The sequence below is a fragment of the Sinohyriopsis cumingii genome, chromosome 12 (genome assembly GCF_028554795.1).
Source record: "Sinohyriopsis cumingii isolate HCF-2022 chromosome 12, ASM2855479v2, whole genome shotgun sequence".
Lineage (NCBI taxonomy): Eukaryota > Metazoa > Mollusca > Bivalvia > Unionida > Unionidae > Sinohyriopsis > Sinohyriopsis cumingii.
This window is the reverse complement of record NC_142972.1, coordinates 46360066-46380599: the sequence shown is the minus strand read 5'-3', so window position 1 is coordinate 46380599 and position 20534 is coordinate 46360066. Positions and strand designations below refer to the sequence as shown.

The 20534-nt window shown below is 33.4% G+C and overlaps 1 protein-coding gene across 1 annotated transcript in view; it reads right to left on the bottom strand.

Moving 5' to 3' along the window:
* Positions 1-20534, bottom strand: part of LOC149786380 (dynein axonemal heavy chain 1-like) — a 314616-nt gene that overhangs the window by 193706 nt on the left and 100376 nt on the right. Inside the window, exons 42-48 of the mRNA XM_089976799.1 lie at positions 19610-19648; positions 16544-16702; positions 14000-14119; positions 10428-10568; positions 8078-8238; positions 3004-3161; positions 1571-1744 (exon numbers count right to left, since the gene is read on the bottom strand). Of these exons, the coding sequence (XP_089832925.1) occupies positions 1571-1744; positions 3004-3161; positions 8078-8238; positions 10428-10568; positions 14000-14119; positions 16544-16702; positions 19610-19648 (952 nt within the window). The remainder of the gene's footprint in view (positions 1-1570; positions 1745-3003; positions 3162-8077; positions 8239-10427; positions 10569-13999; positions 14120-16543; positions 16703-19609; positions 19649-20534) is intronic.

Here is a 20534-nt window from a genome sequence, read left to right as displayed (position 1 = left end):
CATATAATGATATGATTACAAAAATGAACACCATGAAATTAGAAAACATAAAAAAACATGCTGAGAATATTTAAGGTAGGAAACATTAAGGTCTTTAAAATGACCATGTAGAAAACACTACTGTCATCTTATAGGTATTTCACAGTTCTGTAAATCACAAAGATATAGTTAAACAAACAACTGTGATAATATTTAGCACACTTTTCAATTGCATTAGTAACTTCTTAACACAAATATGATCTAATTACAGACTTTTAAAAAATGAACAACTTCACTGACTAACAATCACAAAACCATATACTCCTCATAAACTGCCTAAATAAAAATAAAAATTCATAATTTTAGAATCTATACTTTTCCCACAAACCATGATCTAGGTGACCTGGAAATCAATAATATAAATAATGTGTCTTCTTGCTGTGACTGCAGTCTGTGAAAACGTTTTTAAAAAACTTTTAACTGAAATTTTATTATATTTTAACCTGTAACTCCTTCCTGGGATCCCTGAGATGGGAGCAAAATGAATAAAAGTAATATTCCTCAAGAATTTTCAATCGTAGTTTAGGAGGAAATAGGGTAATTGACAGACAGATGGGTATACAGATACCATCAGAGAGGTATCCCAATATCCAGTGCTTAACAAAAAGTATGGGATAAAGAAATCATGAGTACTGTGAATGGTACACTTTTCCCCCCCATGTTTAATAGACCTCCATATTGGTAACTGAAATTTGTAAAGAAACTATTTTTCTTCTTTCAGTCAGTAACCTTATCCTCTGACCTTTTGACCTAAGAATCAATAGGCTTTGTCCTTAACCCAAGTGCAAGCCATCCATAAAGTCTGAGTCAGGTACGTGATGTAGAACTAATGTTATTATGCAGATGCCAGTCTTCTTGTTTCAGTTCTTGAACTTTTACCTGTTGACCTCGAAATCAATAGCCTTGCTTTTTTTAAAACTAAAGTCACACAGACAGTTTGGGTGAGGTATGTCAGGTAGAACACATGTTGTTGTACATAAACCATTTTCTTCTTTCAGTCTGTGGCCTTGACCTCTTGATTCCTAAATCAACTGGGTTACTGCTGACACAAAATGCAAGACATCCACAAAGTTTTGTAACCACGGATGATTGAGGATTCAAGCTGTTCTTCAAAAACCATTTTTGGGGGTCTTTCAGCCTGAGTGACCTTTGATCTTTGACCTTTTGAAGCATAAATCAATAGGTTTATTTCCTACCCTATGTGTAAGCCATCCACAAAATTTGCTAACTATAGATGGTGAAGAACTTCCCTATCCCACATGCATGCTGTCCAAAAGGATTGTGAAAACTTGAGTTACTAACCACAAACCATTTTTCTTCTTTTAGTGACATGGCTCTGACCTTTGAACTTTTAAGCCTGAGATCAAGTGCAAGCTATTCACAAAGTTTGCTAACTGCAGATGGTCGACAATCCAAGTTATTGTGCAGAAACCAAATTGGTACAGATAGAGAGTTGAATGGACATCATCATAATATATTAAGCTCCTATTTATGGCATGTAAAAATACTGTAGATCATAAATATTACTTACTCAACCAGTACTTTAAAATTGTGCCAAAAATCTTTGTCTTGCTCAGGTCTTCCATTTCAGTGAAGCTGAGGAAGTTACAGTGGCGCAGGAGACGTGCAGAAGTGGGATTACGACCTCCACCTGGTGGTCCCATGGCACAGATGAAGTTGACATCCACTAAATTTCGGAATTCACCTGAAAGAAAACAAATTAAAATGTTTACAAATGTGGGTCACATATCTAAAAATGTTCAGAACTGCATTAAATAACTTTATTTAGTGTTTATGTTTTTCTGTTGTCAGAATAAAATTTGTGGCCATTTTAAAAAATCATCAGGTTTTTTAATGAAATTTAGTATGTTTACTCCATACTGTATGCCCATAAAAATCAGTATAACAAACAGACTAGACCATGAATGGCTGGCACATTATGTGACATCAAATCTGGGTTAATGCTGTTAACATCTCTGTGCATGTTTAACATGACCCAATGAGGCAACTTGCTAATCTTGGTACCCTTATGCCAATTATTCCCATTAAAATCTTGGAATTTTGATGCAAAGTATTTCCTTATCATTCTTGCTTCTCTTACAACTATTCTCATTAATGTCTTGGTACTCTGATGGAAATTATTCCCAAGAGAAATTGTGGTACTCTTATGCAAACTAATCTGATCATAATCTTGGTACTCCTATTCCAACTATTCCCATTATCATCTTGCTATCTTATGTGATCTATTCCCATTAAATATTGGTACTGTTATGGAATCTATTCCCATTAAAATCTTGGTATTCTTATGAAAGCCATTCCCATTAAAATCTTGGTATTCTTATGTAAGCCATTCCCACTAAAATCTCAAATTTATTCAACTTGCATCAGAAAGAGATGAAGATGTTCTGATTGATAAGGGTTTATGACATTTGCTTGCAATCTAAAGCAGTGTAGACACTGATCTGCTGCCACATTATCTGCTGGCAGACCTGCTGTAGACAGTGATCAGCTGGCAGACCTGCTGTAGACAGTGATCAGCTGGCAGACCTGCTGTATACACTGATCTGCTGGCAGACCTGCTGTAGACACTGATCAGCTGGCAGACCTGCTGTAGACACTGATCAGCTGGCAGACCTGCTGTAGACACTGATCAGCTGGCAGACCTGCTGTAGACAGTGATCAGCTGGCAGACCTGCTGTAGACACTGATCTGCTGGCAGACCTGCTGTAGACACTGATCAGCTGGCAGACCTGCTGTAGACACTGATCAGCTGGCAGACCTGCTGTAGACAGTGATCAGCTGGCAGACCTGCTGTAGACACTGATCAGCTGGCAGACCTGCTGTATACACTGATCAGCTGGCAGATCTGGTTCTATCCTTCTTACAGTTGGTTGCTGCACTATTCATCATAAATAAAATAAATAAAATTAAGAAAAACTATAATGTTCTCTTTATTTCACTTACCAATGGCCTTTCTGTCATACCAGCCTTTGAAGTCCATCCACTGCCTGATCAATTCAATAGGGGGCTGGGCTCCATATTTTTCCAGGGCTGGCATGTTCAGATCGTCAATGAAGAAGATGAAGTACTTGCCGAGTGGTGGGCCAAAGATTCCTTTTCGTCTAAAATTTAAAGCAATAAATAAAGTCTTACTTAAGGTAAGTCGTAATTAGCTTTAAAAAAAAGTAGTAATTTCAAGGTTACATTACTAATGTCAGTAAACAAAATAGAGATCAAGTTTGCTAATTTATTAGAAAAAAGGTTCCAATTTTGTATTTCAAGCACTATGTTTACAAAAAGTGACAATCATATATCCACAGTAAAGTTTCTGTAAATACAACTTTCTTCATTAAATTTCATTTCCTTCCTCTCCTCCCTACCCCAACAAAAAAGTAAAAAAGAAAAACATAATCTGTCTGAGAGCATCTGATGTCAAGTCGGACAATAAATCAGTCATAATTTAAAAGCAATTTTTACCTTGGTTCAGAGGAAACTGAGATAAAAAGCTTTTTCTATGAAGACTATGGTAAGACATAGTATAAAAGGAAACTGAGATAAAAAGCTTTTTCTATGAAGACTATGGTGAGACATAGTATAAAAGGAAACTGAGATAAAAAGCTTTTTCTATGAAGACTATGGTGAGACATAGTATAAAAGGAAACTGAGATAAAAAGCTTTTACTATGAAGACTATGGTGAGACATAGTATAAAAGGAAACTGAGATAAAAAGCTTTTTCTATGAAGACTATGGTGAGACATAGTATAAAAGGAAACTGAGATAAAAAGCTTTTTCTATGAAGACTATGGTGAGACATAGTATAAAAGGCACATATATTATTTTTAATTTTAATGGGGACTTGGGTGGCTGAGTGGTCTAAGGTGCTCACCTTTACAAATCACTCACACATCTCACCTCTGATTGCATGGGTTTGAGTCTTGGCTCAGCCAATGTGAAAAAGCTTACTAGTAGCATCCCATGGGTCAATGGTTGTTTCCAGGGTTTTCCTGGGTTCTTCCTCCGACAAATATTTTGGCCACAATGTAGAGCTAATCATGACAATGGAATTAGACCCACAAAAACAAAATAAAACTTCAATATTTTGGAGAAGAAACTGTAATTTTTGATAGATTCAATATTCATGTGTAGAAGTGTTAATTTTGAGAACAAAAATAGATGAATAACAATTTCTTTTAAGATTTCTCTGCAGACTGATGTTGAAAACTCTATTACTGATACTTCAATTTTTTCATTAGTGCTTCAGATTTAAAAAAAAAATTCAAAACAATTATTATGTAGAATTAATGTTTAATTATAAATTATTTTTATGATTAATAATTATATAGTATTAATTAAATTATAATTATTGCTTGACCTTGGAGAAATTTAGACAATATGCCAAGGATACTTTTGAATTTGGATCATATTCTCTGGATGTCTAATTCTCTCTCTCTCTCTCTCTCCATGTATTTAATATATTTCATGTGTACATAAAAAATACACTGTAACATTGTATTGCTTTACAACGTACACTGAATTACTGTCTGTATTAAAATGTACTGTCTGTATTACAATGTAAACTGCAGAGATGCTCCCAGGATTTTATCGCAAGGGGCGATTTCCCCCCTTGTCCAAAACATAAGTGGGGAGTAGAACAAAATTGAGAGGGAGGAGGAAACAGCCATACTTAATTATTTACACAACACTTCAATATCCATCTCTCTTTTTTCCTTATCCACTCTGTAAGACCCCTATTAAAATCAAAATCTTTAAAAGCTGTTTACTCTAGTTGTATACACATTAATATTTTCATGGTTTCCCATCTTAATCAGTTTCATATCATTCTGTGTATGAATATTGTTCTGTTGTGAGAACACCTTTTCACAACTCACAGGGATTTTTCACTAATGTAGGCTTTGTCAAACTACTATGCTAGATTTACTATTCCGTAATGCTGTATTAGGATTTTAAGTCCATTAATGACATAGTCTACTTGTTCAAACAGAGGTATTTTAATTAAATAACTTTACTTTTTTATTTCACTTTTAGATTGTTTTTTATTACATTTATCGTAACCTTTATATTAAGGCTATATAGTTTTGTAGCACATGATATGGCTGAACTAAATTGTGACTAGAAAAGAAACAAAAAGTGCACTCTACCTTTAAAAATTGTTGTATTTTAATTTGGCTTGTTTGTCTGCCTTTTTTACATTTAATCTCAAAATACTGCTGAAATGAGGGGTTGACCATCATGCTGTTTGTTTTGGTCCATAAAGCATGTACATTGGATTCGAATTTAATGCCATTTTTTTTGGTTCAAAATTGTTCACTGGCATCTCCATTTAATACTTTCCCAGCTCCTAAATTCTGATATACTTCAAGACTTTAAAATTAAATTTCCTTTATTACTATGTTCAGCCAGCATTTGCCAAACTAAATCATCTTCTATAGATGAACAATGCTGGGAATCAGTCATTTTGGGTCTTCGCGATGGCCTGTATTATAAATACACATTTGTAAAACTTCCTTCAATACAATGTTTGTTACGGGGCCCAATGTGCCAATCAAATTTAGATTAACAACCATTCATGTTAAGCTGAAGAAACCAGACATGTCAACAAATATGACAAAATACACGTCACGACAAGCGCTTCAATACTTTTAATATTTCTAGAAGTATATATTAAGGATGAAAAGCTGAATAAGCTTGAATACTGCTCAGGGTTCATTTTTATATGCGAAACTTGAAATTAATTTGTGGGAGTTCTGCATTCCAAGTGCATGATTTTGTACAAATTTTGCACAAATCATGCTATCACGTGCCCTGAGAGCATTTCTGGCACTGTATTACTGTCTGTATTACAATGTATACTGTATTACTATCTGTATGACAATGTATATTGTATTACTTACTGTCATTATTACAATGTAAACTATGTTACTGTCTGTATTACAAGGTATACTGTATTACTGTCTGTATTACAAGATACACTATATTACTGTTTGTATTACAATGTGCACTGTATTACTGTCTGTATTACAATGTAAACTGTATTATAATGTACACTGTATTACTGTCTTTATGACAATGTATACTGTATTACTGTCTGTATGACAATGTATACTGTATTACTGTTTTTATTACAATGCATACTGTTTTACAGTCTTACTACAATATACACTATATTATTGTTTGTATTACAATGTGCACTGTATTACTGTCTGTATTACAATGTAAACTGTATTAGTCTTTATTACAATGTAAACTGTATTAATGTTTGTATTACAATGTATACTGTACTACTGTCTTTATTACAATGTAAACTGTATTACTGTCTGTATTACAATGTATACTGTATTACTGTCTTTATTACAATGTATACCATATTACTGTCTTTATTACAATGTATACTGTATTACTGTCTTTATTACAATGTATACCATATTACTGTCTTTATTACAATGTATACTGTATTACTGTCTTTATTCAATGTATACCATATTACTGTCTTTATTACAATGTAAACTGTATTACTGTCTGTATTACAATGTATTTATAGGTTACTGCATTTCTATGGGAAAATATGAACAAGTTTTGGGATGGAACACTGCACAACCTTGGAAGCACAGAATATCCTTCTGACAAAATGAGTTCATATTTTCCCATACAAATGCAGTAACCTTTTTATTATATGCTCATTTTTTTATTCTACCTAAGGTTTAATTATATAAACACAATACACTACAAGAAACAACGTAAATGAATGTATACCGCATTCCAAACTAAATACACAAGCGCATATTCATCATTACACAAATCAACACTACTACTGCGCACATAACTCCGCCCAGATAAATTTGAACTATGTCGTGCGCTCGACATAACTTTCGAAAGAAAATGGCATGTTTAGTTAAAATTGAAATTTGGAGTCATATTGTGAATGAATGTGCATTGCAACAACTTTTCCATTTGATCTGGAATGAATAGATTTTGGTATTTTTCTCGATTCTAGGAAATTTCATGATTATTGAGTGGATTTGTATGTGACGATTCCACATGAAAAACATGAGATTTAATAAGCTAGGGAGAAGCATGTTGACATCTGCAAATGTGTTTCTGTTTCTGTCATTGAATGTTTGAAATCATAATGTGGGAAAAATATGAAGTCTTTCAATTGCAATTATCAAAAAGACGCTATGGAATTTAATGCTTATTTCATTTTGAGTGCAGTAAGGAGGATGCAATTGCACTTATCATCGAAATTACAGCACAATTTCAAAATGTGTAATCCAGATTGAAAACCTATGACATGGCTCATGTAATTTGGATTTGCAGAATTAAGAAAATACATTTTGAGGAAATTCAGGATGTAAAACTGTAAGTATATTTTATTTTGCCATTCTTATCACCAGCTAAAGAAGAGAGTATATGACTTGTCACTTGTATGTTATTTGTAAGGACATTATCTTGTGTCTGTTATATAATGTAGCTAGCTTAAATCCATAACACTGTATCAACGCAAAATGTGCCAAAGCAGCTGGTATGTGGCAGTCCACGAAACATCTGTTTTAGTTCATTCAGAAACAAATTTAAACAACCACAACGTAAAAAGCCTCTTACACGAGTGTACATGATTTGTGTACAAAATCAAAAGTGCTGGCATCCGCGTGCATTGTTTGTTTACAATAGAAAGTAGTTCCTTTATGCATGTGAATGTTATATGTGTATTGTCGCATGAGTTCAGTATCGGGTAATACTGAACGATTCTGACAATGTAAAGTTAATGGGGGAAAAAAGGAGCATATAATAAACTGTATTACTGTCTTTATTACAATGTATACTGTATTACTGTCTGTATTACAATGTATACTGTATTATTGTCTGTATTACAATGTATACTGTATTACTGTCTGTATTACAATGTATACTGTATTACTGTCTTTATTACAATGTATACTGTGTTACTGTATGTAAAATAAATATATATGCACTTCTAAATAGGTAAGTAAAAGCTTGCTTATTTTTAATTATTTGTACCTCTTATCCAGCTTGCTATCAATAAGATCTTGGGTCTGGTTAGCACCTGTTTTTGCTGAGAAGACGAACATTTCTGGGATGTATTCTTTTGGCATGTTCCTTGTCAGCTTGTCCACAATTGTTAGTGTTTTACCAGTGCCAGTTGGTCCAACACACAGAACCTGTTGTAGATAAGTATAGTATCATAATTTCAATTGTCTAACAGTACCCAACTGTGGGCAGTAGACATAAACATATCATTCTCCACAACAAGTTTACTCCAAGGGTACAAAGTCAGTCATGCATGTCTAATAACTTACCCTGAACCGTGGGTATTTAAGACTCAGTGACTAGTGTGGGAAGAATGGTAGTCTGGAGAGGGTATTTTGGTAACTGCTGTTGAAAATTAATCATTAGGATTACTGATCATTAACAATAAAAAAATTACTCATCAGCATTACTGATCTATAAGAATAAGAACTACTCATTAGGATTACCAATATCACATAAAAATACAAATTATTCATCAGGATTACTAATCTATAAGAATCAAAACTGCTCATTAGGATTACCAATCATATAAGAATACAAATTATTCATCAGGATTGCTAACCTATAAGAATCAAAACTGCTCATTAGGATTACCAATCATATAAGAATACAAATTATTCATCAGGATTGCTGATCTATAAGAATCAAAACTGTTCATTAGGATTACCAATCATATAAGAACACAAATTATTCATTAGGATTACTGATCATTGTTATATATATATATATATATATATATATATATATATATATATATATATATATATATATATATATATTTAATTAACTGTGTGTGCTTGACCTTTGTCCATAATTGAGGATAGAGTTTTGGGTCATGTACATTTATTTTGAATGCTTGACATTTTTTCATGATTAAGGATACAGTTTTGCTGCATACCTGCTTTTTTGTCTAGTTTGTAAGTTATAAAAAGATGTTTATATGGGTTTGAGTTCTGGAATGATATATTTAGAAGGTTCTATAAACATATTTATTTACAGTTTGGAGTAGCTTTCCATTAAGATTATGGAGTTTTTTCAGAAAATGTTATTATGACTAGGTCAAGTGGGGAAATATATATATAAGTTTAAGATCAACAAAATTATTCATTCCACTTTTCAATATCAGTCTAAAGTCATTTACTGTTGTGTTCCAACATAATTTGAGAGGAATCACTTATTGAAATCATTCACTGGAATTACAAAGTGGTCATTAACTGTTTGGACTAAAGGGCTAGTTTTAGGATTATTCTAAATTCATTTTAAGACATTCTAGACTATATCATTGTGATACATCAAGTCTGTTGGCATATCAACTCATACAACACTTGGTACAACAGCACATTCAAGACCTGGGCTTCATTCGGAACACTCTTAACTTTTGAACTTGTGATAAACTTTTAGTATTATTTGAGATTTAATTCACAATACTGTGTTCCTTGTAAATTTTCACTTTTGTATTCCAGGGAAATAAATTATTTGCTGAATTTTGCTAAATTTGTTTCTGTTACTAAGTTTAAGATTAAAAATGTACTCATGTGGATACTGGCTATGCAAGACTTAAAAAAATACTCATTATGATTACTGATCATGTAGGAATGAAAAGTTACTCATTAGGATACTGGTCATGTAAGATTTAAAAAAATAATTAGGATTACTGATCATGTAAGTCTAGAAGAAAAACCTGCTACTAATGATACTGGTAATGTAGAAATTTCGAAAAATGCCCATTAGGATCACTGATAATGTAAGAATAAAAATTACTTATTACTATTACCATTCATGAAAAAATATTTTTTTTTTACTCATTAGGATTACCAATAAGGTAAGAATAAAAATTTTAATCATTAGGATTACTGATACTGTAAGAAAAAAAGTTCATTGATAACCATTCACGTAAGAATAAAAAAAATTACTCACTAAGACTACTGATCACTTAAGAATAACACATTCCTCTTTAGGATTACTGATCATGAAAGAAAAACAAAATTATTCATTAAGATTACCATTCATAAAAGAATGAAAAATTACTTATTCAGATTACTGATGATTTTTTTTAATGCTCACTAAGATTACTGCTTATACAAGAATAACAATCTTATATGGCTAGACCTACTGCTGACAAACTTGATTTCTTGTGAGAAAATGTTAAGAAGCACTCAGGACTGACCTTAAACTCATGGACTACACCCTCAGTTTCCAAGTCTTCCTTCATGCACAGCCAAATGTTTGCATATAGAACCCTATGAAACATAATCTAAGGCTATATTTATTTTAAACTTTCACTTGGCAAAAACTTAAAGGCATAAGCATAATAACTTACTGTCTTTTTGTTGGTGAGCAGCATTTCAAGCAAGTAAGAAGATCTGATGGTGTCGATGGTGGGCACTATGATGTCTGAAAACTTGGTATCTGGAGGAATGGAGAATTCCTGTTCATTTTCCATCCAGCCCTTCCATTTCACCTGTTCATGATCAATCATAAAAAACAGATCAATCTCTACATATTATGTGAATACTTGTTTTCAAATATGAGTGTGTATCCATGTGTCCATCTGTGTGTTTGTCTGCCAGTTTGTTTATCTGCATTTATCATAAAACCTTCCTAAATATTTGTTTTGTAACTTTTGCTGTTTGCTATATGCCACCATATGGCCAAACACACTAACATCATATATAAATATCAATAAAGTAATGCAAAGTTTTTGCACTTATGTAACAAACAGAATCTCAAATGCATGTTACTTAGAGATAACACAATTAAAACTGTCAAATATTTAATATACAATTAAAATAAAGTCAAATTTGCTTATAAGGGTCAGTTTCTGCCTATCACATTGTTTACCTTCATAGAAGTGATGGACAGAAAAAGGTGACCATTATATGATGGTAAATGTGTACTAAATTATACTCAAATTTATATGACCGTACTATACAGGTGGTTGCTTTATAAAGATAACTGATCCTGATGGACTGTGTTCAGTAAGAAAAGTATTGTGCATCATTAGCTTGTATGGCTTTTTGTCTCGAATGAATTGTATGAAGAGTGGGCGTGGGGTCAAATGCTCACACATATTTGGTATTACATTTTTCCAATATTAAATCATGTTGTTAAACATAAAAATTAACACTATATATTCAATCCATATATGCATCAGGAATAATACATTCAATTTAAACAAAACACATATTAAGCTTCTTCAAGCCTACATGTCTTGCATGGCAAGGTCTCCTTTCAGTGAAACAAAATTTGCACACCATATGGTGAGCTACTCCTCTATTATTAGCTTTTTGCAATGTGAGCCATTAGCTGGCCAACTGTATTGTAAAATTGTTAAGCTTGTGCTAACCTAATGCCATATAAAGTTAGCCTTGTTAAATGCAGTCCAAGTTTGACCGTAGTGTCAAGTCCTATGAACAAACCTCTATTTCACTTACTCTGTTATAAAGCTATTGAAGAAATGAATAAAAATTTGCAACTAGAGTTACTTCCATGATTCATCATGGCAAATTCCCATGCTTTTTTACCTGTCCAAGTTGTAACCCAAAAATTTGTTACATATGGTATCTGTCTTCCTGCTCTGACTGCATGATTAAAGTTTGCTAAAATGTTTGAAAATTCAATTAATTTTATGTGTCTTTCACCTGTGACCCCCTCCTGGAGACCCCATGGTCTACAAGATATATCACTCTTGCTGATGGTTATTACATGGAAAACTATGTTACTGCATGGGAAAACTTTACTCCTTGACATTTCAAAACTCACATCTGTATATTGCATCCTTGATTTTTGTAGGTGAATGTGAATACATTCTAGTGTTCTTATTGATTTAGAAGGAAACAAATTCCCTTTTTAAAAAAATGGGAATTTTATTTCAAAAACAACAATGTCAAAATTTGATATTCTTATTGTTCTGTCATTAAAATATTGGAGCTGTCATTTCAATGCAAACTTTCTGCTCATCATTAAATAAACCCCTGAGTGCCAATTTAGGAATTTTAACTTGACAATCTTTGGGACTCAATTCCCCATAATGATCTCTATCTATGAAACTAAGCTTTGCATGCAGTGAGTAATCATTTCAATCCATTTCCATGCTGTCCTTACTTATGTTTGCAAATAATAGATAAATAACTACTTAATGTTACATACTTTAATTAAGTTACTTACATTATAATATTTAAAAGTGTTCATTTGATCAAATGAAATAAATTAACTGGACACCTGGCTCTGATGCAAGCTGAATCTGCTTAGTACACTGAAACTTTCTTTACTGTATCCCCTCTACTTGATTTGATACAATAGATGTAAATGATTGATTATGTGAAGGGTGTCTACTTTTAATTTATGTCCAATTGTTACAATGCAAACAACACTTCTGCACATCACAGATCACAATATAGTTTGTACTTAATTAGGTTTTCATTATGTTCTAATGAAAATGCTCGTGGGCATCGATGTGATGGTTGATATTTAGGACCTTTATCTACCAATGTCTATTGAGCTATGCAGCATAGGTTGCATTGTTACACAGCATAAAGTACCTTTATTTAACAATGTTAGCTGTGCCATGTAAAATAAGCTACACTGTTACACAGTATCTAGGACCTTTATTTAATCATGTCAACTGCGTCATGTAAAATAAGCTACATTGTTACACAGTATCTAGTACCTTTATTTAACGATGTCAACTGCATCATGTAAAATAAGCTATATTGTTACACAGTATCTAGGACCTTTATTTAACAATGTCAACTGCATCATGTAAAATAAGTTACATTGTTACACAGTATCAAGGACCTTTATTTAACAATGTCAACTGCGTCATGTAAAATAAGCTATATTGTTACACAGTATTTAGTACCTTATTTAATAATGTCAACTGTGCCATGTAAAATAAGCTATATTGTTACACAGTACCTAGGACCTTTATTTAACAATGTCAACTGTGCCATATAAAACAAGCATTATTGTTACACAATATCTAGTACCTTTATTTAACAATGTCAACTGTGCCATGTAAAATAGGCTACATTGTTACACAGTATCTAGTACCTTTATTTAACAATGTCAACTGTGTCACGTAAAATAGGCTACATTGTGACAATATTTTGGATGTATATTGTGTAGCTAAAGATAAATGGCTGGCACAAGTAAAATCTCATAAACATGATTTTGTTATACAATATTCATAAAAATTACAGAACAAATCTTATGGTCACAAACTGGTTATGATTCCTATAGTTTCATATTTCTCCCATTACACCCAAAAGACTTATCTCTTAATTTATTTTAAAAGTACCCTGTGGGTTCATTACACAAACAGGCTTTCTTGTGTGAAATTTGCCAGCTTTTTTGAAAAATACTTGGATGGACATATAATAAAGTACGGCATATCACTGGAAGAATCATGAGTATGCTATACCTCTATTTCAATTAATCTGGAAGACATCCATTTTACTTTATGGAGATAAATCAGCCATAACACCCTCTGTAATTTATAATGTTGGGAACAGCTCAAAATTTCATACATTACAAACAAACAACTAAACTCTCAATTATTTGTACTGTAAAAAACCAGTTTAAAAGACCACTGCTGTAAAGGACCACTGCTATAAAGGACCACCTACATCCAGAGACCAGCTAACTAATTTGATATATAGAGAAATTACTTTGAGAGAGACAACTTATCTTGAAAAAACATATTTTGCTGGGAGAAGGAATGTTCTCCCAAAACATTATTGATGATCTTTAGCCTTATCATAGAAACAAAATGAGCCATGTAAAAGAAAACTGTTGAATTGATAGCAGATTTTGTCTATATCACAGAAAGCAACAAAAAGACCAATAAAAAACTGACAAGAATCTGAAAAATCTAAATAACAAAACCCATACCTCCTTTACAGCACGTCCTTCATCATGATCTACTGCATCATCACTGGAACTTTTGCTGATGTCACCATCATCCAACATGTAGTCATACACCAAGCCTGCCTCTGGGAATTGAAGTTTTACCTGGAATGAAATGATGTTTTGTGAAGAATTGCTAAAACAAAAAAATTGGAGGAACAGAATACTTGACATAAGAAAGTAAAACAGCTCAGTTATATAGCACACCATTATTTGTATAATCATTACAGCTAGCAACGACTGAAGCATGACTGAAATTAGTGATATTGCTAGTTACCAACATTAAGTTTGCCAGTCCTGTTAGAGGATATTCTGAAATTCACCATTATTTCTGGTATGTCCAGTTTTTATTTTTGTCGGAATTCTTCTAGTCATGAATTCAAGGACCCAATGATGTTGTTGTTGTTGTTGTTGTTGTAGGGTTTAACACCATTTTTCAGCACACAATAGGCTATACATGGCAGCCAGTATTAATGGTGGAGGAAGAACCCAGGAAAGCCAGGAAAGAACCACCGACCCATGAGAAGCTACTGGCAAGCTTTCTCACATACCCACATTAGCCGAATCTGAGACTAGAACCCACGCAGACAGAGGTGAGATGGCAATGATCTGTAATGGAGAGCGCTTTAGAGCACTCGGCCACTTGGGGCCCCCTCAAAGACCAATGAAAATGTATACATCTTTGATAATACCCTGGCAGATCTGGGTCTCTGCAATTCTTTTTAGGAGTAGTAAGTAGAACAAGCAACACATATCATGAACTGTCAGTGCATTAAATAATGGAAGATCGGGGCATATATATGCTTGCAGTTGGAACCAACTTCTAATTGTTTAAAACAGTATACAATTTTCTTCAGAAACAGACAAAATTCCACCAACAAGGATTATATTCCTTTACACACTAATTGCAAATGCAGATATGACATATGGGGTCTAACTTACCTTAAATTAGTTTTGATTATCTGGTATTTCAAGAATTTAAAAAAAAGCTGAAGGTTAAGCACAAGGTGGCTGAGCCACATCCTCCCAGATGCTGGATTATTCCATTGTTCACAATGGTTTGAACTTCCACTGTATGTCCCAAAATTAAGTTCCCAATTGACCAAAACTGATTATCTTGATGCCATTGTTTCCCAATCAATCTGGATACTTGACACTATACTGTATAATGGGAAATTTCAATGCAGTACATCAATTTTACTATTAAGCTCAGTAAACTGGAAACTGAAAAAGTGGTGACATGAATGCTTTGCACCTCTGTGGTCCCTGGTTCGATTTCCACTGCCATGACTTTCCTTAAGAGGTAGCATGCAGCTAAAATGCCAAGTTGAACCTACTTCTTTCTTTTATTCACTCTACTTTTGACTATTTTATGACTATTTATTTACTATCAGGGATTTTAATTATGGATCTAAATCAAATGGCCATTTAAAGGAGTTACCCACCTTGAAAAAAGTAGAACCCTGCACCTCTAGTTGGCTGCAGAGTAAGCAAATGAAAGTGCAATGTCAATGGATTTTCCCTAGATTCTTCAGCTTTTTTCAAGTCAAAGACAACCTCAACCCAACAAATTACTTTTGGTTTGGTTTGGAGTTTTACGGCATGGCAATACATGTAGATTATTTATTGTTGTGGCATTTGAAATAAAGTCCCTTGCCCAAAAAAACATTATGGAAACTGACCCAGGTTGATTCAGTAGTAGGATTGAAACCCACACCCATCTGATCTTGTCTGGCATGCTAACTGCTGAGCTACCACAGCTCCTGCATCCATTACTTGCCTCTTAAGACTAGGCCAGAAGGCACATTGGGATTTTTCTACAACCCTCAGAGTGATATGAGTTCCAAACAATGGGCCATTGTGAGCACTATAAATGCAGTTGGTTCCAAAAGTTGGGTTACTGGGGAGTACTATGAAAATAGAGGGTTCCAAAAGTAGGGGCCACTGGAAGTACTATGAAAGCAGTTGGTTCCAAAAGATGGGTCATTGGAAGTACTATGAATGCAGTGGGTTCCAAACAATGGGCCACTGGGAGTACTATTAATGCAGTGGGTTCCAAACAATGGGCCACTGGGAGTACTATTAATGCAGTGGGTTCCAAAAGATGGGCCACAAGAAGTACTATTAATGCAGTGGGTTCCAGAAGATGGGCCACTGGGAGTACTATTAATGCAGTGGATGCAGTGGGTTCCAAAAGATGGACCACTGGAAGTACTATGAATGCAGTGGGTTCCAAAAAATGGACCACTGTGAGTACTACAAATTTTTTTATTCTTGTGGGTCATAAATTCTTGATTATATGAAAATTAAAATTATCAGTGGTACTGAAATTCATGAATATAGGATAAGACCCTATTGTTTTCATTAAGTAGGATCAGTCTGTACATTAGGTTTATTTCAACAATAACTTCCAAATGTTACCCAATTATAAAAAGTAAAGTTCTATAAATGATGTTGCAAACTGTTGTTAAAAAATTGTAAACTAAATTAGAAAAGAAAACCAAGTGATAAATTGCTTTTCAACCTTACCTTGTTTTCTTTCATCTGTTCTCGGACCCAGGTAGAGAATGCAACCTGGCCTTTATGATCACAGGTAGCACCAATGGACCAGATGATGGAAAAGAAGAACCATGGCTCGATCAGCTCTTCTATGCGGGCCAGTCTCTCAGCAGATAATGGTTTGTCTCCCTTTTAAAAAATGCAAAAAGTATATTAAGTACTTTTAAATTACAAATGTTTAAAAGCATACAAGTTCCATGAAGAAACTGAAATTCTATACACAGCCTTGTGGGGATTTGTTTTACTATTTGTTGTTCTTAAATAATTTCAGAAAATTAAGATTAAAGTCAAGTAGTTTTCATTTTTAAATAGTTGAAATTAATTAAATAGTAATTAAAAATGTCATAATGAGAGATCTTTTCACCTTATTTTCTCACTAAAGTACAAAGGGTATTACTTAAAATCATTTGTCTGTGACATTATAATTTGCCATGTCCAAGGGGACTGAAATCTTTGTCTTTTTTTTAAATGATGTTATTTGCTATAACTGGATAGTTAGTTCAATAGATGTTGTAAAGGTCGGCATTCTTTGATGCATTATCAATGTTACTTTTATCAAAGCCCAAGAGACTAAAAATGCTTGGATCATCAAACTCATCATCTGTTCATCTGAGCACATCTGTTACACTCATTATCTGTTCATCTTAGCACATCTGTTACACTCATCATCTGTTCATCTGAGCACATCTGTTACATTCATCATCTGTTCATCTTAGCACATCTGTTACACTCATCATCTGTTCATCTTAGCACATCTGTTACACTCATCATCTGTTCATCTTAGCACATCTGTTTCATCATCTGTTCATCTTAGCACATCTGTTACACTCATCATCTGTTCATTTTAGCACATCTGTTACATACTTTTCTGTACCAAGCTGATGCATTAATTATTTGTCATGAGTGATTACGGTTTTGGCTTTTACCAGTAAATATATTTATTGAGTAAGTGTTATTATAGCCAACTTTATAACTGATGGACAGGATAAGTAAGTGTTACTTTGTTGCCAACTTTGCAATTTATATGCCTTAATGCCAACAGACTACATATAAACTTTCAATGTTTCTGATTGATGTACTTAAGTGCTTTATCATTTTTGGGTGAATGTTATGTCTTTACAAAAATTATGCATAAAGAACAAAATATATGTATGGTATTTATGGATATTTTTCCTTCTTGAACTTTGAGCTTTAATTCTGGCCTTCCACCTGTCTTGAGTGAACACTTTTTCTTGGCAGAAGGGGTGGTCTCTCAAGACAGGCTTAACTGTAATAAAGAAGTATGTTAAGGAAGAAGAAAAAAGATAAAAGTAGGTGATCATCATGTAAAAGAAGACAAAATATTGCAACAATAAAGAAAGCAAACTGACAAAAACAGTTGCTTAGGGATGTTCCAGTGAAACATACAAAATCCCCTCATTATAATGCTGTGTGTGGAAGCTAATGAAGTTTACCACCTTATAGTGTGTTACGACTCTATCATCGTAAACTAAGTAACAATAGGAAAGAAAACAAAAAAGTTTTGTAAAATGTAACAAACAATTATCATTATTATAAAATGAAAATTTAAGAGGAACTTATAATATCATGAAATAAATCCAAAATAATACTGAAAAAGTTCTATTAATGTCCAAAAGAATGAAATGTTATATATAAATGTCAGATCCAAGAATATACTGGTCTAACAACAGTCCTGATGTGTTAAAATGTCACTCTTCCAGAACTCCATGGAATAGTTCCTAAATAATATTATAGTCCAATGAGCACTCTCTATTTACATTGAATAATCCAAACACAAATGTTCCTTCTCTCAAACAGTATCTAAATACAAAATAAAATATGTCTACAGATTTGATTTTACAACAAGAACACGAATAAGAACCAGAAAAAAGCCCAGTCGGAGCTACTTATATGTAGGTGAAATTCTAAAACACACATACTGTTGCTACTCTGACGTGACAAATTGCAAATCTCCAACATCACAAAACAATTCACATGATCTTACCCACACAATAGGAAATAACTTCATTCTTCTAAGAACCCATTACATTATATATATGATTTCACCACTATATAATGAAATGGAATCAATGACCATACCTGCCTTATAACATTAATAGTGTAATAATCAAGAGTTTTATATAGTAAGGGAGTGCAATACATCCCACCATGAAGAAAGGCATTTTGTTTTCAATATATGCCCAGTACTCTGATCATTCCAAGAGTTCATGTGAAAATTATACATTTGTGTGATGCAATTTTGCTAGAAGTGGGTTCCCTATGTCTCAAATATGTTTTACTGGAACAGCCCTTACATCAAATACATTTCATCCTGATCAGATTTTGTGGGTAGGTCATGACACATAAAACCCCAAAATGGGTCACAACTCCCCAAAAGTAATATGACACCTAAAAGTTTAATGTACCTAACTCATAATATAAAAATCTGATCTGGAGTTCAAAAATAATATACTGTACATACTCATTTATAAGTCAAGTTCAACTGCAAACTGTATAGACCCAGATCTGCCACTGCATAATGTGCCAGCAGATCTTGGTCTATGTGCTTTGTTAGGAGTAGCCAGGAAAACAAACAGCTAAAGACCCTCATCTGCTGGTGCATTATGTGATGGCAGATCAGGATCTATGCTGCTTGCAGTTGGACATGTCTTATATACAACTATATACAATAATGTAAAATGCGCAAAGCAGATGTAATTCAAGCATCTTTTACCTTACAACATTTATTAAATTTTGTCATTCTGAGTATCTTTTAAGACCAAAATTCAAAGCATAAAAAAATCAGATGTAATATATCTTGTCCTTCATATGTCAAACAATTTTTTGTGTAAATAATGAGCTGCTTTTCTAAACTAATGTAAGCCATAAAAAAATGCTTGACACTGCCATTTCAAAAATATTTACTGAATCTAGCTTTAGTGTGGAAATATGAATAAATGCAGTCACAAATGTAAACAACCAAATATGATAAATATCAGTAAAGGAAAATCAGGGGAAACTTCCTGTCATACTCACAAAACTCTGTCCGTCATCACCCTCAATGGGGAGTTCAAACTTGGAGGGATACAGGGAAGGAAGTATTAAAATACATCTATAGCATCCATGGCCACATCACAGCTGATACAACGTAAAAGATACAACATAACTGGCCCGTAAAAGATACAACATAACTGGCCCGTAAAAGATACAACATAACTGGCCCGACAAACAATGCCAATTCAGCAAGGTATAAAAAAAAATTACTTATTTTGGAGCATGACTGTATAGAAACTAAACAAATGTTGATTAAACAAAATAAAGCTGCTGATATGGCAAAACAAAAATAAATGCTATTTTCGTAGAATACTGATTTAAACAAGTGCTGATTCAACATAAAACGTGCCAATTAGCATAATTTTGATGAAACAACTGCCGACTAATATTCAGAAAAATACTGATGGAAAAAATTGCCATGTCAATGTTCAGAAACCTTCTGAAGGATACAGCATATTTACACATCTTGATAAATACTTTCCCCAGACAAGCACAAAAGTTTGCTGAAACTCCAATAAAGCAAAATAATGAGTTCTAAAAAGAATTTCCAATGTGAAAAATGCTCTAATAAAAAGTTTACATGATCTGATTCACAAATGGATTTGTTGGTTGTTGGGTTTTACCAGCACTTTATATACCCAACTAGCTGTGTCATGCCAAGGAAATGAAAGCTCAATGCCTCTCCTAAGGACACACCATGGCAGCTGACCTGGGCATGTATCAAACCCACAACCCTTGGATTTTGAATCATATGCTCTACCAATTGTACTATCACACTCTCCACAAATGGGTTATGGATAAACAACGGTGTCAGTTTAATGACTTGGAACACTGACAGTTGCAATAACCTCAAGTATCAAACCAATCACTATTATACATCTGACTGCCCACATGCAATATCAATAAA